Source organism: Lipophrys pholis (assembly GCF_963383615.2).
Source record: "Lipophrys pholis genome assembly, chromosome: 15".
In the NCBI taxonomy this organism is placed as follows: domain Eukaryota; kingdom Metazoa; phylum Chordata; class Actinopteri; order Blenniiformes; family Blenniidae; genus Lipophrys; species Lipophrys pholis.
Window position 1 is genome coordinate 27,702,914 of NC_137642.1, and position 24,744 is coordinate 27,727,657.

At 46.3% G+C, this 24,744-nt stretch overlaps 4 protein-coding genes across 5 annotated transcripts; all 4 read right to left on the reverse strand.

Moving 5' to 3' along the window:
- Window positions 1–408: 408 nt before the first annotated feature.
- On the reverse strand, window positions 409–6,301 carry LOC308121094 (uncharacterized protein). Its single transcript, XM_080482163.1, has 3 exons — window positions 6,066–6,301; window positions 3,273–3,785; window positions 409–2,313 (listed from the first exon to the last, which is right to left on the reverse strand). The coding sequence occupies exons 1-2, from the start codon at window positions 6,136–6,138 to the stop codon at window positions 3,283–3,285; spliced, it is 576 nt and encodes a 191-aa protein (XP_080338289.1). The 5' UTR covers window positions 6,139–6,301; the 3' UTR covers window positions 409–2,313; window positions 3,273–3,282.
- A 1,662-nt stretch (window positions 6,302–7,963) lies between these two features.
- On the reverse strand, window positions 7,964–12,117 carry LOC308120534 (uncharacterized protein). The gene is made up of 5 exons (XM_080481175.1): window positions 11,938–12,117; window positions 9,792–9,917; window positions 9,056–9,328; window positions 8,228–8,328; window positions 7,964–8,097 (listed from the first exon to the last, which is right to left on the reverse strand). The coding sequence occupies exons 1-4, from the start codon at window positions 12,077–12,079 to the stop codon at window positions 8,243–8,245; spliced, it is 627 nt and encodes a 208-aa protein (XP_080337301.1). The 5' UTR covers window positions 12,080–12,117; the 3' UTR covers window positions 7,964–8,097; window positions 8,228–8,242.
- Window positions 12,118–13,874: 1,757 nt separating this feature from the next.
- Window positions 13,875–15,446, reverse strand: LOC308121113 (uncharacterized protein). The gene is made up of 4 exons (XM_080482191.1): window positions 15,342–15,446; window positions 15,136–15,264; window positions 14,708–14,773; window positions 13,875–14,033 (listed from the first exon to the last, which is right to left on the reverse strand). The coding sequence occupies exons 1-4, from the start codon at window positions 15,439–15,441 to the stop codon at window positions 13,990–13,992; spliced, it is 339 nt and encodes a 112-aa protein (XP_080338317.1). The 5' UTR covers window positions 15,442–15,446; the 3' UTR covers window positions 13,875–13,989.
- Window positions 15,447–19,986: 4,540 nt separating this feature from the next.
- sncga (synuclein, gamma a) lies at window positions 19,987–24,495 on the reverse strand. Of its 2 annotated transcripts, XM_080481074.1 has the most exons (6): window positions 24,264–24,495; window positions 22,252–22,293; window positions 22,048–22,169; window positions 21,480–21,506; window positions 20,667–20,732; window positions 19,987–20,366 (listed from the first exon to the last, which is right to left on the reverse strand). In XM_080481074.1, exons 1-5 carry the CDS (start codon window positions 24,382–24,384, stop codon window positions 20,667–20,669), a joined length of 378 nt encoding a protein of 125 aa, XP_080337200.1. In that variant the 5' UTR covers window positions 24,385–24,495; the 3' UTR covers window positions 19,987–20,366. The 2 variants fall into 2 exon arrangements, with proteins under 2 accessions (XP_080337200.1, XP_080337201.1); XM_080481075.1 differs by lacking the exon at window positions 21,480–21,506 and having other exon boundaries at window positions 20,067–20,366.
- Between the last annotated feature and the right edge of the window lie 249 nt (window positions 24,496–24,744).

Sequence of the window (24,744 nt, forward strand, 5' to 3'; positions counted from 1 at the left end):
GAGGTCTTTGTGACTCCTGCAGGAGAAACAGCGCCTCCTGGAGGTCGTTGTAACTCCTGCAGGAGAAACAGCGCCTCCTGGAGGTCTTTGTGACTCCTGCAGGAGAAGCAGGAGAAGCAGCGCCTCCTGGAGGCCTTTGTGACTCCTGCAGCAAATCAGGAAGGATCCTTAGTGTTCTTATGGCTTCACTTTGACCAAATGAGAAAAACGAAGAGGAAGAGGAGGAGGAGGAGGAGGAGGAGGAGCTTCTCTCACTCACCTCCAGAGGGAGACAGACACAGTGAAACAGAGTGTGAAACCTGTACGGACACACACACACACACACACACACACACACACACACACACACACACACACACACACACACACACACACACACACACACACACACACACACACACACTTTTTCCATCACATTTTATTCATCAATATAATCCAATAATTACCCTTCCACAGGTAACGCCCTGAGTTTTGACTGTAGGTGTTTTGTCTCTTGCGTGAACCTCCGCCCTCCTCTCAGGTGGCGCCCCGCCCTCCTCTCAGGTGGAGCTCCATAACAATATTTCTTTGTGACTCACTCTCATCAACACGTCCGCCTCGATATTTCTTTGTGTTGTCTCACACTAGAGACCTGTCGAGCTTTGCAATGCCGCGAGGCACCGATTCCAAACTCCTCCTGTCAGTGGCTAAATAACTGCTGAGCTTAGCAGGTAGCGCTGAAGCTAAAGCAGGTAGAGCTGAAGCTAAAGCAGGTAGCCTCAAAGCTAAAGCAGGTAGCGCTTAAGCTAAAGCAGGTAGCCTCAAAGCTAAAGCAGGTAGCGCTGAAGCTAAAGCAGGTAGCCTCAAAGCTAAAGCAGGTAGAGCTGAAGCTTAAGCAGGTAGCCTCAAAGCTAAAGCAGGTAGCGCTGAAGCTAAAGCAGGTAGCGCTGAAGCTAAAGCAGGTAGCCTCAAAGCTAAAGCAGGTAGCGCTGAAGCTAAAGCAGGTAGCGCTGAAGCTAAAGCAGGTAGCATTGAAGCTAAAACAGGTAGCGCTGAAGCTAAAGCAGGTAGTGCTGAAGCTAAAGCAGGTAGCCTCAAAGCTAAAGCAGGTAGCCTCAAAGCTAAAGCAGGTAGCACTAAAGCTAAAGCAGGTAGCGCTGAAGCTAAAGCAGGTAGCCTCAAAACTAAAGCAGGTAGAGCTGAAGCTAAAGCAGGTAGCCTCAAAGCTAAAGCAGGTAGAGCTGAAGCTAAAGCAGGTAGCACTAAAGCTAAAGCAGGTAGCCTCAAAGCTAAAGCAGGTAGCGCTGAAGCTAAAGCAGGTAGCCTCAAAGCTAAAGCAGGTAGAGCTGAAGCTAAAGCAGGTAGCCTCAAAGCTAAAGCAGGTAGAGCTGAAGCTAAAGCAGGTAGCGCTGAAGCTACAGGACAGAGAGGTGAGGAAACAGCATCAAGTCTTCATTGGTCACGTTCAGTCTGATGATGCTCAACATTTTCTGACACTTTGGTCCTCTGTAGAAACCACAGTCTGGGGGGGGGTTATATTTATGTGTGTGTGTGTGTGTGTGTGTGTGTGTGTGTGTGTGTGTGTGTGTGTGTGTGTGTGTGTGTGTGTGTGTGTGTGTGTGTGTGTGTGTGTGTGTTATATTCATGTGTGGTTTATATTTGTGTGTGTGTGTCTAATATTTCTGATTTATGTGTTTGTGGGTGCGGGTGTGCGTGTTTTCTATTCATGTGGTTGGGTGTGTTTCATATTCACGTGTGTGTGTGTGTGTGTTCGTGTCTCCTCCCGGGAGAAGAATTTGGAATGACCTGCTGAGTCATGACTTTGGTGCTTATTAATGCGAAGAACAAAGAACGGCTGAGTTCAGATTGTTGACGAGTTCAGATTCTTTGACTTGTCCAAAGTGACGGGGGGAGGGGAGACGTCTTCATCAAATCACACACGGCAGAGCAGCAGACGATTCCTCAACCTTTTATTGATCCGCAAATACTGCCGACTCACTTTTTACATCAAACAGTCTTCAACAGTCACATGACTCAGCATAAGCATCAGAACATCCGGGAAGGGTTCGACCGCAGGAAACACCGAGCAGCATGTGAGGAGGAGCTGCACCTCCCGACAAGGAGGAAGGGACATGAAATGAGGAGGAGGACGAGGAGGCTCCACAAGGCAGAGGAAGGCGAGGAAGATGAGAAGGAGCTGCACCTCCCGACGAGGAGCTGCACCTGGTGGGGAAGAAGCGACGGGAGACGAGGAGGAGGACGAGGAGGCTCCAGGAAGAGCTGCACCTCCTGCCAGGCTTGCTCCTGTTGATGGTGAGACTCCTCCTGCACCTCCTGCGGGGACACAGAGGAGGAACGTGGGTGGAGGAGCGGTGAGGAGAACATTAACCCTGGTCCAGCAGGTTGTGCTCCTCCTCCAGGAGGAGGTGTCCAGTTCATCACATCCCAACTGGTTCATCTCTAAAACCCAGAGGTGAAGCTGGAATCTTTCTAAAGATTCCAGCTTCCTGACCTCCGGTCCTCCAACACCTGAAATCTGTGGATTCCTCCACCTCTAAAGGGTGGAGGAGGTCCAGGATCCCAGCTCATTGGTTTGTTCCCACTTTGAACAGGAACAAAGGAATCTGATGGATGTTCACAACGTCCCAGACGTTGTTCTGACTGACCCTGTTTACACCACAAATGTTTGTGGTTTAAACGGTAAAATTCCATCGGTTTTCGCTTCAGAAAAGTTTCGCAATGTCCGTTACCGTGGGAACGGCAGACACGGAAAAGGACGTAGTTTTCATGTTGGTCCACTAGTTGGTGCTGTTGTTAGTTTTAGTACTGAAAGCACACACACACACACACACACACACACACACACACACACACACACACACACACACACACACACACACACACACACACACACACACACACACACACACACAAAAACAATGAGCTCTGAACATCAACACTGGGAGAACATGGACGTTCTAGTGGACAGACCACCAAGTTGGATTGTTAATACAGAGACAGTCAAAATAAAACTACCAAGTTGGATTGTTAATACAGAGACTGTCAAAATAAAACTACCAAGTTGGATTGTTGTTACGGTGACTGTCAAAATAAAACTACCAAGTTGGATTGTTGTTACGGTGACTGTCAAAATAAAACTACCAAATTGGACTGTTATTCCGGTGACTGTCAAAATAAAACTACCAAATTGGATTGTTGTTACGGTTACTGTCAAAATAAAACTACCAAGTTGGAACGTTATTACGGGGACTATCAAAATAAAGTGGACTCACCCTTCTCTTCTCACTTTCCACCTCTGACCATGCTGAAGAAGTCGCCAGCATCAAATCCACCGCCTTTACTTCCTCCAGCACCAGACACCAGGTCCATCACGTCTCCAGCATCGAAGCCTTCCTTCTTTTTTCCTCCACCTGTGACCAGGTCCATCACGTCTCCAGCATCGAAGCCTTCCTTCTTACGACCTCCACCTGTGACGAGGTCCATCACGTCTCCAGCATCGAAGCCTTCCTTCTTTTTTCCTCCACCTGTGACGAGGTCCATCACGTCTCCAGCATCGAAGCCTTTCTTCTTACGACCTCCACCTGTGACGAGGTCCATCACGTCTCCAGCGTCGAAGCCTTCCTTCTTTTTTCCTCCACCCGTGACGAGGTCCATCACGTCTCCAGCATCGAAGCCGCTGCTGCTTCCTCCACCACCGAGAAAGCTTCCGATATTGAAGCCCCCTTTCTTCTCCTCCTCCTCTTCGTCTTTCTTTCGACCGGTGATTTTGTCCGTCAGATCATCGACTGCAGCAGAAAGGGGGAGGAGCCAGATCAGGACACGAAGCCACATTAGACAGAAAAGTCACTGCAGGTCTGATTCTTCTGGTCTGACCCGTCGAGGCCACCCAGGCCTGCCGGGCCTCCTACCGGTGGTGCCCCACAAGGTTTAACCTGGGCCCCTAATTGACTTTCTGTCTTTGTGCTTCCTGTGAACCAATTCAACCAGTTTCTTTTCTCTGCTACGCTGATAACATCCACCTTCACCTCCCAACAGAGAACCGGGCTGCTGGTGGACGTCACCAAATGTTCTCAACACCAATACAAGTCTAAGATCCTGTTACAACTATGAAACTTTCTGATCCCTCTTATGACTGTAAATATGTCCGTGCTACCTGAATTTATTCAGTTTTAGTGTCTGGAGAATAGTTACCCTCGCCAACAAAAGTTAGGGGAACATGATGTTTCTGTCTATACGTCTGTGTATTTCATCAAATTTTTGTAAAAACTATTAACCGGAATTGCATGAGGGGTGATTTGTTGTCTTCCAAGGACCAATCTATTAGATTTTGGGACGTTAACGGCAAACCGTTTACGAATAAATCCCCAAAAACTGCAAAAAACAAAATGTTCCATACAAAGCGGATGGGAGCAACACCTTGGAGAAGATCAAAGGATCTCCTTTGATCTTCTCCAAGGTGTCTGTTGGCAACAGATTCCAACAGTGTCTGTTGCCATGGAGATGCTCTGGAGCTCGCAGCTAATATCTCGGTTTGGTAAGTATCCAGAAACAACGGTGTTGAGCTCAGTGACTAGGGTAGTGGTGTTTCACAGTGACGTAGCAACCTGACAGGCTAGTTAGCATCGATATGAGCTAACGTGCTAGTGATGCTAACTCGGTTCTGCGCTCTACCGAGTGTAGCTCTAGTACTTGTGTGTCTTTGTACTCTGGAGTTCCTGGTACTGAACCGTGACTGGACGTCCTGGAGGTTGGTGTGATAACTATACACACACACACACACACACACACACACACACACACACACACACACACACACACACACACACACACACACACACACACACACACACACACACACACACACACACACACACACACACAGGAGATGTGGAGCTGTCAGACAGTGCTGACTCCTGTCACAGACTCAGGTCAAGAATATAAACGGTTCATGTTTCAGACCTACTTTTGATTATGAGTTTAACTTCCAAACATAGAAGCTCAGTTACCAACAATCTCTAAAATTAGCTGAACCCTTTGGAGGTTTATAAGCCTCCATCACACTTCTCCATCATGCTGGAATCCTCCGATTACTGATTTAGGATTAAAGTTAAAACCAGAGAAACATTCAAGAGTAAATTTAATCTTTGAAAGTAGCAGCTGTCGTCTGATTGGTTCACGAGCCCGAGGACAACAGCGCTCACACCTCCATATATGGACGTTAGACTGGGAGGGCGGCTCCGCTGGCAGCCAATCAGCTGCTGGATCTGAGAGGCCGGTTACCACGGTGACCCCTGTGGGTCTCCATCACCACGTTAGCTGTGAAGACCAATCAAACGGCTGTGAGGACGTCCTGCTGTGCACGGAACCAGAACCAGAACCGGAACCTCGGGAACACGTCTGCGAATCTCTCAGGACCCGAACGGGGAAAGAAACCTAAACAGATCCGCGGCTAAAAGCTCCGTGGGTTTTATTGAAATTTCGATAAAAACATGAGTCACTACTGAGGAACGTGGGGAACCAGAAAATAACCCATTGGTTCAGTTAAATAAATAACTAAACAAAAACCCAGAGAGCACAGATCTATTTGAATGTATATTTGTAGAAATACAACTTGGATAATTAAAACCACAAACAGGATATTTCCATAGATCGCACTTCTAAAATCTAGAAAAACCAAAATCACTTTCTCCATGAGGATGAATTTACAGAGTTTATGACGAAGAAGAAAAAAAAATTGAAAAATGTTGAAGCTGAAGAATCATCTGAGAAAAATCTATTTGTATTTGTTGGAATTAGATTTAGAATTTGATTCAACACCTTGAATGTGTTAGATTAACTGTGAAACGACGTCTTAAAGGTTTCAGGCAGACACAGTCCAACACTTCTGATCTGCTTCCTGTTTTTATTTCAAAATATCAGGATGGAACGCGAAGACCGTCCAAAAAGGAGGGATGGACTAAAAATAGAGGACATGAGCTGCGTTAGAAGTAAAGACTCGTAAACGTCCACATCTGGTCCGAGTTCTCCTGAAATGATTCTGTTCCTGAGATAAGTCCGGTACTCACTGGTGTTCTCAGCCTGGTTCTTGATGGCCTCCCGCAGGATCCTCTCCTGCATCTTCTCAAATAAGTCCGACATTTTCAGCGGTGAGAGAGAGAGTGTGTGTGAGAGTGTGTGTGTGAGAGTGTGTATGAGAGTGTGTGTGTGAGAGTGTGTGTGAGAGTGTGAGAGAGAGTTTGTTTGGGAGTGAGTGTGAGCACGTGTGTGTGTAGGAATGTGTGTTCCCCACAGATGATCTGTGTGTGTGTGTGTGTGTGTGTGTGTGTGTGTGTGTGTGTGTGTGTGTGTGTGTGTGTGTGTGTGTGTGTGTGTGTGTGTGTGTGTGTGTGTGTGTGTGTGTCCTCCCTGCTGAGGAATCAGGTGTGGCAGCAGCGAGCTGTTCTGATCAGACTTGTTTCTCAGGTCCCACTGAAGCTTTTTTATCATAGGAACTAACTATACTGTGTTGACAACTAACTGGGAAGTGGGAATATTCCCACTTCTTGTTGGGAAAACTTTATCTGATTGCTGTCAAACTGGGAACTTCCCACTTTGAAATGGGAAAATTCTGAAAATCCACCGCTGGGTTCAGTAAACCGCTGTGTGGCTGACACTTTTTAACGCGTACACACGATGCTAATGCTGCTAATCCGCTAGGCTGCTAATGTGCTAGGCTGCTAATGCGCTAGGTTGCGAATGCTTTAATGCTGCTAGGCTTCAAAGGCTACTAAGGCCCCATAGGCTGATAAGGCTACTAATGCTGCTTATGCTTCTAAGGCTAGTGCTTAGGCTAGTGCTAATGCTAATGCAAACACTGCTGCAACTGTTAATGTCACAGTTACAGGTGGTTGGTTTTACAGCTCAGCTCTGCACCACCACAGTCCAGTGACCTGAGACCGATCCCACCTTTGCTGCCCCATACTTCCCCATCACTCCCCCACTGCTCGCCCTTCACTCCCTCATAGAGTGCTGATGCTAGGAGGACATCATGCACCAGAAGCAGAGATGCCCCACCCACACATGATGCCCTCCTGGCCTCAGCTGCACCTCGACACCCAGTCCTCCAGAAGGGGGTACAAGGTACAACCTTGGGGAAGTCGAGACGGGAGACTCCTGAGGTCGGAGTCTCTCCTCCAGCATGCTGCATAGACTTTCCCATTGAGGCTCAATAGTCAAAGCCAAAAATCAAAAGCTTCCGTCCGGCGAGCAAACTTCTAAAAACGCTGCGTGGAAACAGAGAATACCTTTCTGAAGCTCTGAGTTCTGCTCAGGAGCTCTGTGGTTGTCATAAAGTGTTTCTGATCACCGGTGAGTAGATGAAAGAGAAAAATGGAGGATTTATTTCCTACCGTTTACTCCACCATCATCTGCGTGCAAGGAGAACATTTCTTCATGCAGATACTGAGTTGACCTCGACCAGGAAGAACAGAGCCGACAGGTTTGCTTCATGTTCTCTGAAGAACACAGCACCTCCTAGTGGCCTGATGTACGGACTGCAGCCTTTTTAGCGTTTGTCATAATTTATGTGTCGATCATTATCGAGACTTTCCGAAAGAGAAACATGACTGAGATTCCAGGCGATGAATGTGGCCTGAGCAGGACATGAGCACTTTGGAGTTTACAGTCTGTCGTGAGGACTTCCTTCACCACGTCTTCACCTTTCCTCAATAAATTATACGTATTAATCAACATTGATGACTGAGGTCTATATAATGCATCTAAACTACAGACTGTTGTCATGAAGGTTGAGATGAAAAACGAAAGAATAAAGGGTTAAATGTACATATTTTATCAGGTGTCAGTGGCTCATCAGGGTGTTTCACGCTATGAATTCAAAGTACTGAAGCAGCCTGAATGAAAGAGACTTTCATCATCATCACCATCATCATCACTGCTGATGTTCTACTTCAATGAAGAAACCAGGAGCTGTTAGAACATCTTTATTACTGATCACACACACAGACACAGACACACACGCACACACATACAGAGCTTGGATAGAGTTGAAGAGTTTTTATCCAGAAACTTCCCGGAGGGTCTTTCCCACATCGTCCAGAACTGAAAGACACAAACCAACGTCACCATGTGATACCACAGAGGGGCAGCAGGGGGCAGCAGCAGACACTCATGGGAAATGTGGTTTTTAGCCCTGCAGCTGAAATCAATGTTTACATTTCAAAACACTCACCTTTTCTCACCAGCCTTAACCAAACGCACTGGCCAGGTCCAAGGCGCCTTCATCTCCTCCTCCTCCTCCTCCTCCTCCTCCTCCACCCTGGTTGTCATCATCTGCAGAACACACAGGTCCATTTACTCGCATTTAATCCAGTCCAAATTTAAAAAAAAAAAAAAGAAATTCCATTTCTTGAAAAACTCAATTTAGTGAGAAAATTCTGGTGGCGACAATTACAAAATAAAATCATCTTTAGTCTGTTTTGTTCCTTTCTTTTTTCGTCATGTTATCTTTCACATTCATGCTCACATCTACATGTTGAACTTTAGCTGGTATAGCGACATGTTTGCTGTTAGCGTTATCTGGTGGCTACATGTGTGACGTGAACAGGTGGCTCCTGGAACTCTCCTGGAGCTCCTCCCCCTGCCCCTGGAGCCCCTCCCCCTGCCCCTGGAGCCCCTCCTCTTGCCCCTGGAGCTCCTCCCCCTGCCCCTGGAGCTCCTCCCCCTGCCCCTGGAGCTCCTCCCCCTGCCCCTGGAGCTCCTCGGTCGCCCACGTGACGCCGATGACGCTTCAGTCACATATTGTGAAGTAAATCATCGTTAATGGAGACTCGTCGCTGCGTATACGTGTAAATGCAAGAAACACAGAGAAGTATCACAGTTTTTTTAAGAAGGCCTAAGACGTCCCGCGTTGGTTCACAGACAGCGTGTGATTAACCCTTCCACTGCCGCTCAGGACTGTGTGACGGTGCAGACGAGCTTCGTGTTTCACTCAGCCCGTCGCTCTGTTATTGACACTGTGACGAAGACCAGGGTGTCTCGGTAAAACTTTTAAACTCACCTCCTCCTCCCACTGAACTGCTGAAATCCAGTCCTCCTCCATCTTCTCCGCCTCCTTCGCCTCCTCCCATTAAACTGCTTAAATCCAGTCCTCCGCCTCCTCCATCTTCTCCGCCTCCTCCATCTTCTCCGCCTCCACTGCCTCCTCCACCTCCTCCCATTAAACTGCTGAAATCCAGTCCTCCACCGCCGCCTCCTCCTCCGCCTCCTCCTCCGCCTCGTCCTCCGCCTCCTCCTCCCATAATGTTGGAGAGCCCCCCCATGAGGTCCATCCCTGCAGGACAGACAGGTCTCTTAGTTCACCTTCACTCAGTGTTTTATCAATCAGTGTGTGTGTGTGTGTGTGTGTGTAGAGCAGTGATTCTCAACCACTGGGTCGTGAAGGGCAGTGAGAACAGCAATGACTCTTCCCACCACTTGGGGCAGTGACACGCTCTAATAAGCAGCAGAAGAAGAAGCAGCCTGACGTAACCGTCTGGCTGAAGTGACGGAGAAGCTTTTAAAATGGAAAAAAGATGATAAAGTGAAGCTTCACCTCCACTTGGTTTAGTTATTGAATATAAATCAAACCAAGACTCGAATCAGTTGTAATGAAAGAGTTAATATTTAAATGAGTCACTTCATACAGGGTCAGAGGTCAAAGGTTGAAACCTCCTGGTCTAGAAAATCTGGATCAGCTCAGACTCAAGTGAGCTGGAAGAGATGCAAAGTTTGAAGAAATGAATCTTTAAACTCACCTCCTCCTCCTCCTCCTCCTCCTCCTTCTCTCTGCGGCTCCTGCTGTCCTCCTCCTTCTCCTCCTCCTCCTCCTCCTCCGATGACTTTGTTCACTAAATTGGTCGTTGCATTTGCCGCAAGGTTACCTGAAGAACAGACATCGTCACTACCTGGAACCCGGCTCCAGAAAGCGGGTCATCTGAAAATTCAGAGTAGGTTAACCCCGAAACGAGGGAAACTCTGAGTTATCGGCTCCAGAAAGAAGAGCCGAGTTAATCTCGGGGTCTGTCGTCACGGTAACAGACTCTGTGAACTGAACCTGCCGGCAGGTTCAGTAGAGGAAACTCTGAGTTTCTATTGGCTCCTCCCACCTGAAGCTCCCAGAAATTATTTGAGTTGATTTACGTCATGAGAGGATCGTCCGCGGAGGAAACTCCTTGCTGAAATGACCTGTGCCTCAAATCAGAGTGCATTTTATCTTTGTACAAAATGGTAGTTTTCTTTACAATATCGGCAAAGCAACAGTGTGTAGAGTGTTTACAAAAGTCACTCTTGCACTGAATCAACCGTTTTTTATTTTATTAAAAGAAATTTACGGGTGTCGGTTACTATGAATAATTAAATATGTGTGTGTAGTAATTTTAGTATTTTATATATTACATATTTTAAATGACTCCACTTTAATTAAAATGTCTAAACACGGTTAATCTACTCAGTGGGATTTTAACAGAGGACGAGTTCAAACAACATTTTGTTACTGGTTTAAATTACTACTTGAAGTAGCTACTGCACGAATACTTTTTTTATTTAATAGCCTATATCATTTTAAACATCAAAATCAAAGTGAGGCGCAGTCATAGCAGATATCCCTTTTAATTCTGAATTACGGTTTCATTTTTAGCTGCTTTCCAAAGGACGACCACCACGCCTCGTCAGGAGGTACAGCCAACCCTCACGAGTCACGACGGAGGAAACCAGCTGACCTCCCCTCCGAGAGGGCAAACAAACGCCAATGAGAGGAAGAGCCAAGGATCTAAATGAAATTCAGATTTTACACCTATTTATTATTTCTACCCGTCTGCTGCCATCTTAAGTTAAATGTTAAGTCAATAGATTAATGTGTTCAAACTTAAACGTTGACTCCGGCAGCAGCTTCCTCCCGCTCGTCTCTCTGCTGCGGCAGCGCCGGGACTTTTATTGTGAAAGAACTGGGTTTTTGGGTCTGTTGCCATAGTGACCGGTGGTATTGGGGCTCCATTGATGACGGCTTTTTGTTGTGGTTGTTCAGGATTTGTTTGCGTCGGCAGAACTTCTGTAAAAGCTTTTACTCTAAACTTAAAAGGAAAGTTAATTCTCTAACGGGTTCATCGTGTGTTGAGGAGGACGTCGTTTGATTCGGAAAATAATTAAAGAGTACATTAGGCAAAAGGTTAAAACCATTTGATTTGCAGTAATCTTCAAAAAGGGGTTTTATTATTAAGGTAATTTCAAAAGTATTTCAGTTAGACCTTCAAAAAGGTATTTCAATTAAAAGATATTATTTCATTTTAAAAGAATCTTATCTTATTTACGAGTGTTTTGCTCTCATATATTTTTAATTTCATTTTGAAAGACATCAAATTGGTTTACTTTTTTGTTTCTTCATTCTACATAAATACTTGTTAAATAGTCAGCACTTTTGAAAGTTCAGTTCTTTTGTTCTTATTGTCCAACAACAAAACGCCCTCCGCCTGCTGCGTCCTCCCGTCGTGGCATTCTGTTGGTGTGTTGTGTGGTTGGCCCTCCTGGGCCACCGTACTACTGGGTTAAGTGTACAATTAAACTGACGCTCCGTCTCATTGTACTAACAACTCCAGGTACTTTGATATAACTAACTGAGACAAAACAACAATCAAATATTAAAAACGGTTCTAGTGGCCGTTTCTGGGAATGCGACCATTTGAAATAAAACAAATAGAGGAATATCGATCATTCTCATAAATGTACAAAAAGTGAGTTTAGAGAAGAAATAAGAAGTGTCCAGGTTCTCCTTTAAGAAGTGTCCAGGTTCTCCTTTAAGAAGTGTCCAGGTTCTCCTTTAAGAACCGCAGGAGGTTCTGGTTCTGCAGCTTTAAATCGCCTCTGAACCCGGAAACCTCACAAAAGAGTTTTTCTGTTCTTACTCACCGATTGTCTGACCAATTTGATGTGAGATCCCTCCTCCGCCTCCTCCTCCGCCGCCGCCTCCTCCTCCTCCTCCTCCTCGCCCTCCTCCGTCACCTTCTCCTCCTCCACCCACAAACTTTCCAAATAAACCTCCAAGGTCCATGTTTGCAGACGCCGTCAGAGCCCCGCGGTGTCTCGTTCTCAGGTGAGCAGCAGCTTCATATGTGCACGTGAATCCTTCCTGGAGGCCACGCCCCCTGCAGGCCACACCCCCGACCTCTCCCTGCTGTGGAATCGAACCGGAGTTTCAGGTCTGACTGAAGCTCCGCAGAGTTCAGAGTGTTTGTTAAGCAGCAGTCAGACCCAGAGCCGTTTACCGCCCTGGAAAATACATTCAAATGTCTAAACCTCCATCAGTCTAAACCTCCATCAGTCTGAAGCTCCATCAGTAAAAACCTCCATCAGTCTAAACCTCCATCAGTCTAAACCTCCATCAGTCTGAACCTCCATCAGTCTAAACCTCCATCAGTTTGAACCTCCATCAGTCTGAACCTCCATCACTAAACCTCCATTAGTCTGAACCTCCATCAGTCTAAACCTCCATCAGTAAACCTCCATTAGTCTGAACCTCCATCAGTCTAAACCTCCGTCAGTCTAAACCTTCATCAATAAAACTCCATCAGTCGAAACCTCCATTAGTCAACCTCCATCAGTCGAAACCTCCATCAATAAACCTCCATCAGTAAACCTCCATCAGTCGAAACCTCCATCAATAAACCTCCATCAGTAAACCTCCATTAGTCAACCTCCATCAGTCGAAACCTCCATCAATAAACCTCCATCAGTAAACCTCCATTAGTAAACCTCCATCAGTCTAAACCTCCGTCAGTCTAAACCTTCATCAATAAACCTCCATCAGTGAACCTCCATCAGTCTAAACCTCCATCAGTTCTGAACCTCCATCATTCTGAACCTCCATCATTCTGAACCTCCATCACTTCTGAAGCAGCTCTGTATCACCTGGTATCTGAAAGCTCCGCCTCCATTCTACTGGTAGATAACCTAGGAACCTCCAGGGGGCAGCACTGAGAACCAAATGTTACTGGTTCTACCGTAGAGCTCACCTCTGAGTTCCTGGTTTATCTTCAGAGGATCAATAGAATCAAGTTTGGACTGAAGTGAAGCGGCTGCTCGTCTACGACCAAATCGACTTGAGCAGAGCTAATGCTAATGCTAATGCTAATGCTAAGACAGCTGCTTTCCATTGATCCAGAGGAAACTAAAGTCAATACTGACGGATTATTTCCTTGAATTTGGTCGCAGCTCGTCTGACAGAATCTCAGGTATTTTAATTTCTTCCCCGGCGTCGTAAAGCCAGTTAAAGTAAATGAAACGTGATCAGGAAGTGATCAGGAAGTGATCAATGACCAATGTCTGGACCAGAAGTGACCAGGATTAGAATAATGAGTGTGTTTATTCACCTTCTGTGTCTCATAATGAACTAAAGTTAAAGTCTCCTACTGGAGTGACTGGATCTGACCTCGGTTCTAAACTGGAGGACGGTTCTCCGCCACAAACAGAAGTCCTGTGTGTTTTCCAGTGGGAGTCATGAGGTTCAAAGAATGTGGAGCTGTGGCAGACAGTAGGATGATATCAGAGTTCTGGACGGACGCTCCTCCTCTTCCTCCTCCTCTTCCTCCTCCAGTTTCTCCCGGAACACGAGAACCAATACGCTTCATTCAACATGAGATATTTTTCCCCGAGGAATCTGGTTTCACTCAGGATCAATAAGTCTAGACTGTGATCAGTCATCAAACCGGTTCAGATTTGCATATTTAACAATCCACACATTGTGTGTGTGTGTGTGTGTGTGTGTGTGTGTGTGTGTGTGTGTGTGTGTGTTCAAATCTGAACACATAAATGTGACGAGTTCACTGAGATACTAACAGGAGACCAGAAACTGTTGGAACATGTTTATTTCTTAAAATCTGACCAAACACACACACACACACACACACACACACACACACACACACACAAAGGTGGTGTTTGGATGGAGCTGACGGAGAGTTTCTATCCAAAAAGTCCTCCGAGGGTCTTTTCCATGCCGCCCAGTCCTGAGGGACGGAGGAACAGAGACACCAAACATGATTTTACTTCTTGAACTCACTCAGCTCTCGGTCAGGTGACATTTTGGGCTGCAGCACCTCCTCCAATAGCACCTCCTCCATTAGCACCTCCTCCATTAGCACCTCCTCCATTAGCACCTCCTCCAATAGCACATCCTCCATTAGCACCTCCTCCATTAGCACCTCCTCCATTAGCACCTCCTCCATTAGCACCTCCTCCAATAGCACATCCTCCATTAGCACCTCCTCCATTAGCACCTCTTCCAATAGCACCTCTTCCAATAGCACCTCCTCCATTAGCACCTCCTCCAATAGCACCTCCTCCAATAGCACCTCCTCCAATAGCACCTCCTCCAATAGCACCACCTCCATTAGCACCTCCTCCAATAGCACCACCTCCATTAGCACCTCCTCCAATAGCACCTCCTCCATTAGCACCACCTCCATTAGCACCACCTCCATTAGCACCTCCTCCAATAGCACCTCCTCCATTAGCACCTCCTCCAATAGCACCACCTCCAATAGCACCTCCTCCAATAGCACCACCTCCAATAGCACCTCCTCCAATAGCACCACCTCCAATAGCACCTCCTCCAATAGCACCACCTCCATCCCAGTTTGCCTTCACTGCTGCTGTCATGGACGTGTCGTTTCCAGCTCACCTGATTTTTTCTCTCCCTCACTGTTTCCTCCCACCATCGCCATCATGTCTCCCACACCGAACGATCCTGTTCAACGAGTACAGACAATAAGTTTCAATAAACTAATGTCACACACACACACACACACACACACACACACACACACACACACACACACACACACACACACACACACACACACACATACACACACACACACACACACACACACACACACACACACACACACACACACACACACACACACACACACACACATACACACACACACACACACACACACACACACACACACACATCTTGTCTGTCTTTGTGTGTGTGTGTGACTCTGTGTCAGACTCTACAGAGGATTATGGGAAACGCAGTCTTCAGCCCTAAAGAGCTCCGCACCCGATGAAACAAACATGTTTGGGCGTTTTGTAACTCACCTTTTCCTTCTCCACCTCCATCTCCACCTGCTTCTCCACCTCCTTCTCCACCTCCTCCTGCTCCTCCCTGCTCCCCCTCCTTGCCTTTTCCACTCATGGCTTTGTTGACGACGTCTTCCACGACATCCCCTGCAGACGTTAGAGCACGAGGTGAGATTATCATCTGACCGTCTTCAGTTCCTCTCATCCTGAAGAGAAACACTCACCGACTTTTTCACCAATCATTCTTCCAATTCCTTCTCCTCCTCCACCTCCTCCACCTCCTCCTCCTCCTCCTCCTCCGAACATGTTCGTGATATTGTCCATGTCTGCAGTGTGAGGTGTTCCTCAGGTGAGTTGCAGTCTTATACTTGCAGGCCACTCCCCCCCCATAGGAATCGAACCGGTGTTTCAGGTTTATGGATGTAGAACAGCCCTTATTGACACCTCCATGTTCTCCAGAATTAAATCTCCGTTCTCCAGGTAGTGATCATTCTAAAGTTTGTATTCCTCATTTGTTATTTATCCATTTACCTGGTACAGACAGGTTGGTGAATGCTTTAATTGGGCCGGGATGCACCTGAGCAGCACTTTAAATTTGACCCCTCAGCGTACCGGGACTTTTTTCTATCGTACGGCGTACCGGAACCTTTCGTAATGTCTGGACTGTCAGCCGCTACGTTTTTCACACACTTTGAACCCGGCGGCTTAAATAATGAGGCTAATTTATGGATTTTTACGGGTAAACGAGCTTCGTGCCGACGATACATGGGTGATGCGTTCAGGTGCATCACGTAACTCTACCCTCCGTTCATTTTTCACACTAAAAGCACAACTTATTGAAATATTGCTTTCCTTAAAAAATCTAATTGTTTTCAGCAAACTGCACCACATTCTTTTTCTACATGCCCCCAGGTTCCTCCGCGTCAATTTTCAAATTAATTCACTGCAGCTTTCTTTCACAGTTACACGCTGAAATTACACCCAATACATGTACTGCTGTACAGGCTGATAAAAATATATTAAAAGAATAAAATAAAATCCCATAGGGACATCCACTCATATCTCTCTCTTTCTCTCTCTCATTCTTTCCTTTGATTTATTTTAGGGAATTTTTAAAAGTCTGTCAATACTTAAATAAATATGCAATTACTTACTACATGTACTCTTTTTATTTTATTTCTTTATCTTACACTACAAGGCAGCCGGTGGATCCACACGCTGCACTAGCTGCCTTTATTTTACACTGACCACCTGCCATACAAAATGTCTGTACACGCCACTGAATATTATGTTGTCGTCCATATTAGCAGCAGAGACGGACAGCAGGTCACTAAGAGGAGAACCGGCACTTTTGTTTTTCCACTTAAAGCTCTGGATTCATGTGAGCAGCAGCAGAGCGACGACAGACTCTGTTCCATCATGTTCTGCTGCTAGAAGCTTCATTACTGAGACACAAAGATCCCCCCCAACACCACCTCCCCCTACTCGTCCTCCACCACCACCCCCCCTCCTCCTCCACCACCACCACCTCCTCCACCACCACCTCCCCCTCCTCCTCCACCACCACCACCCCCCCTCCTCATCCACCACCACCTCCTCCTCCACCACCACCTCCCCCTCCTCCTCCACCACCACCACCCCCCCTCCTCCTCCACCACCTCCTCCTCCTCCTCCACCACCACCACAACCACCACCTCCAGCTTGTTGCCAGGTTGTTGTCAGGTTGTTGTCAGGTTGTCGTCGGGTTGTTGTCTGGTTGTTGTCGGGTTGCTGTCAGGTTGTTGTCAAGTTGTTGTTGGGCTGTTGTCAGGTTGTTGTCAGGTTGTTGTCAGGTTGTTGTCAGGTTGTCGTCGGGTTGTTGTCAGGTTGTTGCCAGGTTGTTGTCAGGTTGTCGTTGGGTTGCTGTCAGGTTGTTGTCAAGTTGTTGTTGGGCTGTTGTCAGGTTGTTGTCAGGTTGTTGTCAGGTTGTTGCCAGGTTGTTGTCAGGTTGTCGTTGGGTTGCTGTCAGGTTGTCGTCGGGTTGTTGTCAGGTTGTTGCCAGGTTGTTGTCTGGTTGTCGTCGGGTTGTTGTCAGGTTGTTGTCGGGTTGCTGTCTGGTTGTTGTCAGGTTGTTGTCAGGTTGTTGTTGGGCTGTTGTCAGGTTGTTGTCAGGTTGTTGTCAGGTTGTCGTCGGGTTGTTGTCAGGTTGTTGCCAGGTTGTTGTCAGGTTGTCGTCGGGTTGCTGTCAGGTTGTTGTCAGGTTGTCGTCGGGTTGTTGTCAGGTTGTTGCCAGGTTGTTGTCTGGTTGTCGTCGGGTTGTTGTCAGGTTGTTGTCGGGTTGCTGTCTGGTTGTTGTCAGGTTGTTGCCAGGTTGTTGTCGGGTTGTTGTCAGGTTGTTGCCAGGTTGTTGTCGGGTTGCTGTCAGGTTGTTGCCAGGTTGTTGTCAGGTTGTTGTCGGGTTGCTGTCAGGTTGTTGCCAGGTTGTTGTCAGGTTGTTGTCAGGTTGTTTTCGGGTTGTCGTCAGGTTGTCAGACGAGTGGTGACGCCCCTTAGACGGTTGCTGGCGGTGATGACGCAGATCAGCAGATCAAGTGACTGTGCTGCTCTCTGATTTTTCACCCCCGCCGCAGGTAAAGGTGTGTGTGTGTCATTGTTGGTGTCTTTGTGTGTTTTATTGGTTTTATGGACTCGACTCCACCCAGCAGTCATGAAACATCTCACAAGAAATTGAAATGACGCTCTGGAATGCAAACTGACCAGATCAACCAGGTGAGTGGAGGAATACCTGAGGTCTGTACAGTCACCTGCTGCTCCTGCTGCTCCTCATCCTCCTGCTGCTCCTGCTGCTCCTGCTGCTCCTCATCCTCCTGCTGCTCCTCCTTCTTCTCCTCCTCTGATTTTGAAATCATCATTGACACATGTGATGTATAATGAAGGTGTTTTCAGAACCAGGATGTGTTATTGACGAGTCATTAACGACTCATCTGTTGTTGTCTATTCTTCAGAAGGTGTGACCACTAAAAGAGCTCCGGGTACTTTCCAAAAGAAATCAAACAGGACGTTCAAAGGAATTGCACCACACCCAGGAGGAGGAGGAAGAGGAGGAAGAGGAGGAAACAAAGACTGAATATGTTGATGTGACAGCTGTCAATCTGAAGTCCTCAGGTTACATAAACACCAGAGTTGACCTGTAAACACATCAGGTGACGTCCTCTGGTCGTCTTTAGGATAACAAAGTGTCAACATGGGCTGATAAACAACACAACAAATCACTTAAGACATAAAAACAACAAACATTCGGACGAAGAAACATCTTATCCCGCAGCCGTTAACAACGCCTTGACTGACTGCTCCTGGTTGTTTTCTCCTGAAACCTCCTCACTTGACTGGGAATCCAAAACCCCGTTGACGTGCCCTCGCACCCTCAGACTGATCCGGGAGTCGAACCAATCACTCCGTCTGCGGTTAAAGAAGCGATAAAAGCCTTTCGGAGTAATAAGCCCCCCGACTCCAATCCTTTAGCCTCGTGTTAAACGATGCCTGGGTTTACTGCCGCCCACCATGTCAGAAGCTTCAATTACTCTATTAGCAGTTATGGATTTCTCTTCTAAATGTAGAATTCAAAATTCTGGCAAAAGTTCTGGTTGTCCGTCTCCAGTCAGTTCAGCTGGTTTTCATTAACAGACTCTTCAACATTCTTTTCTCGCTTCCGACCGACTCTCCTGAACACGTTTCGTCACTGGATGCTGAAAAGGCATTTGATCTATTTTATACGCTCCGGAAATTAAGTCTTGCCTCGGTTCTGTTAAATGAATAAAGCCGGTTTGCATCCCGGGATGCATCCCCAGTAACATCGGTAACTACTGACCGTATAAAGTCACACTTGTTCCATTTGCATCGGCGTACCCGTCAAGGTTGCCCCCTTTGTTATTTGCCCTGGCGGTTGAACCCCTCGCCATCTGGCTGCTTAGTGAACTTCATAAGCTCTCCTTATACGCAGATGACCTCTTGTTATATATCTCAAATCCTGCTTTCGGTATTCCTGTAATCTTGCATATACTTAAGGAGTTTTGAAAGTACTCCGGTTATAAGTTCAACGTGGTTACGTTCCTATCAATCATGCCACTGACTGCCTCCCTGAAGATCTCTTTCCTTTTAGAAAGTCTACAGATGGTTTGAAATGTCTCGGGGGTTCAGGTGACCACATTTGTTTCACTGAACTGTTCTGCAAAAACTTTAATCCATTGCTTGATCGCTGTAAGTCGGACCTTACTGGGTGGTCTTCACTCACCACCTCATTAATTGGGCCGGTCAACCTCATAAAAATGTCATTATTACCACAATATCTTTTTTCGACATGTACCTACTGGCAGGAAAAATTAAATAGGGTACACATATCTTCTATTTGGGCAAGACTTAACCTCTTAGAGTGTAAAATGTTGCATCAAGTATACTGTATTTTGCCAACGCTGAACTGGCCAGAATCGACCCTGACAGGAGTGTGTTATCAGTTTAAATATCTCCTGTACTGATACTGACGGCTCTTGTAGGTAGAGCAAGACATCGTCTGCATATAAGTTAATTTAATGTTCTGTTAAAGTAATGCCTTTAATTTTGGAATTCTGGCAAATAGCTATTGCAAGTGGTTCCAGCAGATGTGTTACTGTGGAGAGGATGAGGTTCTCTTTGAAAGGTTCATTAGAACACTTCCACAAGACATGGAAGCCCTTTTTAAACATACAGTGACAATCGTTGCAGAAAGTAATTGAACGTTTGTCAAATTGTCTAAGGTGTGTGTTGGTATGAATGGAATGTGTGTGTGTGATAATTCGGGGAGGGCTGGAATACTGTAGGATGGGAGAGTTAGGCCGATGTGAAATACTGCTTCGCGACGGAACTGCTGTTTATTATGGCCGTCCAACAAAAACTTTTAAAGCCACACAGCAACAAAAAGTGACAAAAGATGAAAACACATTTAAACTTTTAATGCACTTTGTTTATAAAATAGGGACAAAGCTGTGTGTGTGTGTGTGTGTGTGTGTGTGTGTGTGTGTGTGTGTGTGTGTGTGTGTGTGTGTGTGTGTGTGTGTGTGTGTAATTTCAGGGTGTGTTGAGCTACATGCATTTTAAAGGCTTTGGGTTTCTCTTGGTGGGCGGGGTCAGGCAGTTGACTGACGGGGTGATCTCGATGGGGGTGGGGCTTGCAGGTCAGGTCACCTGTCAGTTATGACATCACAGTTCTGTCGAGGTTGAGACGTCACCAACGCTGTCTGGGACAAACAAACAGTGAGACAGAGCTTAATGTAATGCTAATGCTAATGCTAACAGGGACAGGCTGAGACAGCAGCTTAATATAATGCTAATGCTAATGCTAAGAGTAGACAGACTGAGACAGCAGCTCTGCAGCTGTTCTCACGTGACAAATGTAACAGACTCACTGAGACTTTAGTTACTGTAATTGAGTTACTTATGCATTAAAGTAAATAGTTACTGAAACATCATCATGAAAAGCAGTTGCGATACAGTAAAAGTTACTTTATGAGGAGGACAGACATGTTGTCCAGCCTCACCTACTGCGCCTCCTGCTCTGGCTGCTCCGTCGGCTCTCCTCCTGCATCTGAGCTCACTCGCACGCTCTGAGGAGGAAACAGGAGGAGACGTCAGCACGTCTCTGGGGGTCTGGGAGCGCGTGATAATGTAGGAACATGTAGGAACATCTGGTCATGTAGTAACATGTGATAATGTAGGAACATGTAGGAACATCTGGACATGTAGAAACATCTGGTCATCTAGGAGCATGTGGTAATATAGAAATATGTGGAAATGTATTCACCTGTGGTAATGTAGGAGCCTATGGTACTGTAGGATCCTATGGTAATGTATGAACATGTAGGAACATCTGGACATGTAGGAACATCTGGTCATGTAGGAGCATGTGGTAATATAGAAATATGTGGAAATGTATTCACCTGTGGTAATGTAGGAACCTATGGTAATGTAGGAACATGTAAGAACATCTGGACATGTAGGAACATGTGATAATGTAGGAACGTGTAGGAACATCTGGTCATGTTGGAGCATGTGGTAATGTAGGAGCCTATGGTAATGTAGGAGCCTATGGTAATGTAGGAGCCTATGGTAATGTAGGAACCTATGGTAATGTAGGAGCCTATGGTAATGTGGGAGCATGTAGAACCATGCGGGTTTAGATTGAGGACATTGTTAGTTTTGTTAGATTCTGCCACGGCGGTTGAAACATTCATGTTAACAGATTTTTTTTCCAGAAAGCTTCTGGAGAAAGAAAACCAGCAGCTGAATCTAAAAGGTTAATGGTTCAGAAATTCAGCCACGTCATCGTGCAACCCTCCCAACCAATTAGGCACCTCCTCGGTCGCTGGTCCCGCCTCCTCCTGCTCACAGCCAATCGTCACACACCAGACGAATAGTGACAATCGTCAACAAAAGAACACAGAATTACAGATTGTTGTGATGAATGGTGTCATAATAACATGAATCGTGAAAAACACAGCTCTTATTATTTAAATGTTTTTTTTATTGGATTCAACAAAGCAGATTGTCTCATGTTCAGCTTGATTAGATTAACTTTTAAATAAGGTAAAAAAAAATATTGAAGACATTGCAATTCTAAGAATAATTTAGAATAATTTGTCAAAACAAATTCCAAACTTTAATCTTCCAACATGAAAGAAAGATCATTTTCTGAATTGTACTGTCGTTATGTTTCGGTCTTATTGAAAAATCACGACATGTAAAGTATATATATATATATTGAATCACTAATATAACAACTAAAGAAGTTATGAACGGTGAATGAATGAATGAATAATGGCGGAAAAAAAACACACAATAAAAAGAAGATCTAGTTTGAAACAAACATGTAAGATAAAACTAATAAGACGCATTGAATAAATCTAAAGTTAAGTGACTCACCGTGCCGATCAACCCGCTGGCGGCAGTCTCCACGCCCTCCACGGTGGCCTGGGCCACCTCGTTGGCTCCGGTGACGGCGGTGTCCGCCACCACGTTAGCCTGCTCCGTGGTTTTCTGTGCCACTGCCAACAGGAAGCACGTCAGAGAGCAGGTGTGTGTGTGTGTGTGTGTGTGTGTGTGTGTGTCGATGTGCAGGTGGACTACCTGTGTTCACGCCGGTCACCATGCCCTCCATCGTCTTGTTACCTGGACAACAACAAACACCACACACTCATTTAGTTCTCTGCCGTTGTTATAATCTGCTCCTGGAGTTAAAGTGATAAGATTATAGATCGCCAAACGGCATTTTTCAAAGCTTAAACAAACATTTTAAAAAAGACTTAAAAGTAATATTTGAATCTTTTCAAATCAAACTTATTTCAGTAAGAATGCCAAAGCTGAGGGGGCGTGGCCATGGTTTGATTGACACTTTAACTATCCAGTCACGTTGACTGTGTTCAGCCGCTGCTGCCCCTTAGTGCTGATTACATCATCACTCTGTCGCTCAGGACGTGAACAGACCCTGGGTTCTGGAGCAGCAGGACCCTGGGTTCTGGAGCAGCAGGACTCTGGGTTCTGGAGCTGCAGGACTCTGAGCTCCGCTTCACCAGCGGCACCAGGGAGGAGAACAAACCCTGACGTGATGCATTTTTAATGTTTCAGTCTTTTATTTCCTCTGATGGACTCGACGGCGGCGACACGGCGTCAAACATCATCCTGCTAGACCCGGAATCTGGACCTGTTCCAGAGACCAGACCACAACCTGGGTAAACCAGTCTACAACCATCCTCAGACCAGACCACAACCAGACCAGAATGAGACTGAACAGAACCAAATCAGAACCAGTCCAACTGGTCATGAACCTGAGATGTTTCTTCTCCTCTGGACTCCAACAGGATCATTCAGGAGAGAACAGGCAGCCTCCGGGTTCCCCTCCCTGATCAATCAGACTGATCAGACGGGTTCCACTTCCTGATCAATCAGACTGATCAGACGGGTTCCCCTCCCTGATCAATCAGACTGATCAGCCGGGTTCCCCTCCCTGATCAATCAGACTGATCAGACGGGTTCCCCTCCCTGATCAATCAGACTGATCAGCCGGGTTCCCCTCCCTTCATGTTAACGACTCTTCAGCTCAAACTGAAGTTAAACCTGGAGTTCCTCAGGGTTCTGTCCTGGGACCTCTACTCTTCACGTTCTACCTGCTTCCTGTATCATCAAGTTCCATTATTATGCAGATGATCCACTAATCTATTGATCAGTGGAACCAGATGATATTGATCAACTTGACTTAAAAGACAAAAAAAACCTTCTGGTGAATTCGGATAAAACAGGTTTTTGTATTTCAGAGAGAAATGATGCAAAAATGTAGAACCACTGGATGGTATTACTTTGACCTTTGACCTCCAGTACCACTGGATGGTATTACTTTGACCTTTGACCTCCAGTACCACTGGATGGTATTACTTTGACCTTTGACCTCCAGTACCGCTGGATGGTATTACTTTGACCTTTGACCTCCAGTACCACTGGATGGTATTACTGTGACCTTTGACCTCCAGTACCACTGGAGGAACCTGGGAGTTACCAGGACCCTTCAGCTCCACCATTAAACTAGTCTGTAGGGCTGAACCTGGACCAGGACCAGGACCAGGACTGCTTTCTTTCACCTGGAATCAATCAACATCTCTCTCTCTCTCTCTCTCTCTGTTTCTGTCCTCTATCATCCAACCTGAACAGCAGAAAGTCTCCACCCATTTATTCCTCCATCCATTTATTCCTCCATCCATTTATTCCTCCATCCATTTATTCCTCCATCCATTTATTCCTCCATCCATTCATCCCTCTCTCCTTTTCTCCCTTTTCCTCTCACCCCTCCTCCTCTGGACGTCTTCAGATTTATTGCACGGCGTCATGATGGATTGCGTCTCTCTTCCCTCTTCTCATCCTTCTCCTCCATTTTTTCCTTATCACCCTGTCTAGCATCCATCCATCCATCCATCCATCCATCCATCCATCCATCCATCCATCTCTCTTGCACTTCACTTCCACTCTTTTTCATACATTCACTTTACTTTCAACATATCAGAACCCAAGAAATTCCCTCAAGTCATCATCCCTCCATCCATCCATCCCTCCACCCTTCCCTCCATCCCTCACTCCCTCCACCCTCTCACCTACGAACATGACCCCCTCCTTGGTCTTGTTAGCGGCCTCTCCCACCCCGGCCTTGGTCTTCTCGGCGGCAGCCACCACTCCGTCCTTGGCCATAGAGAATCCCTTCTTCAGAGCGTCCATCCTCTCTTCTTCTGTCCTTTTCTTTTTTTTCTCTCGTTCTTTCTCTTTGCAGTAGCTCTGTCCTGCTCGGCCGCCTCGTCTCTTCTCGTCTGCCAGCGATCTGTTCTTCCTCCTAATGGATGAGAGGAGGAGGGGAGGAGGATGTAGAGGGGAGGAGAGAGGGCACGTGAGGAGAGAGAGAGAGAGAGAGAGAGAGAGGGAGGGGGGGCTCAAAAGTATCTCAGGACCGTTGTTGTGCAGCAGAGTAATCAGGGAAAACAGGGCTGAGGAATGAAGGGGGTGATGGATGGAGGGATGGTGGAGAAGAGGAATGGAGTGATGAAGAATGAGAGGAGGAAGAAAAACAGTTCATTCAAAGTG

Coding starts and splice junctions, on each gene's coding strand:
- LOC308120534 (XM_080481175.1), bottom strand. CDS start 12,079: ATGGACCTTGGAGGTTTATTTGGAAAGTTTGTGGGTGGAGGAGGAGAA. Junction 9,918..11,937: donor TCAAATTGGTCAGACAATCG/GTGAGTAAGAAC, acceptor TCTGTTCTTCAG/GTAACCTTGCGGCAAATGCA. Junction 9,329..9,791: donor AGGAGGAGGAGGAGGAGGAG/GTGAGTTTAAAG, acceptor TCTGTCCTGCAG/GGATGGACCTCATGGGGGGG.
- LOC308121113 (XM_080482191.1), bottom strand. CDS start 15,441: ATGGACAATATCACGAACATGTTCGGAGGAGGAGGAGGAGGAGGAGGT. Junction 15,265..15,341: donor AATGATTGGTGAAAAAGTCG/GTGAGTGTTTCT, acceptor TAACGTCTGCAG/GGGATGTCGTGGAAGACGTC. Junction 14,774..15,135: donor TGGAGGTGGAGAAGGAAAAG/GTGAGTTACAAA, acceptor CTCGTTGAACAG/GATCGTTCGGTGTGGGAGAC.
- sncga (XM_080481074.1), bottom strand. CDS start 24,384: ATGGACGCTCTGAAGAAGGGATTCTCTATGGCCAAGGACGGAGTGGTG. Junction 22,170..22,251: donor GGTGACCGGCGTGAACACAG/GTAGTCCACCTG, acceptor TCCTGTTGGCAG/TGGCACAGAAAACCACGGAG. Junction 21,507..22,047: donor CCAGCGGGTTGATCGGCACG/GTGAGTCACTTA, acceptor GGCTGTGAGCAG/GAGGAGGCGGGACCAGCGAC.
- LOC308121094 (XM_080482163.1), bottom strand. CDS start 6,138: ATGTCGGACTTATTTGAGAAGATGCAGGAGAGGATCCTGCGGGAGGCC. Junction 3,786..6,065: donor GAACCAGGCTGAGAACACCA/GTGAGTACCGGA, acceptor TTTCTGCTGCAG/TCGATGATCTGACGGACAAA.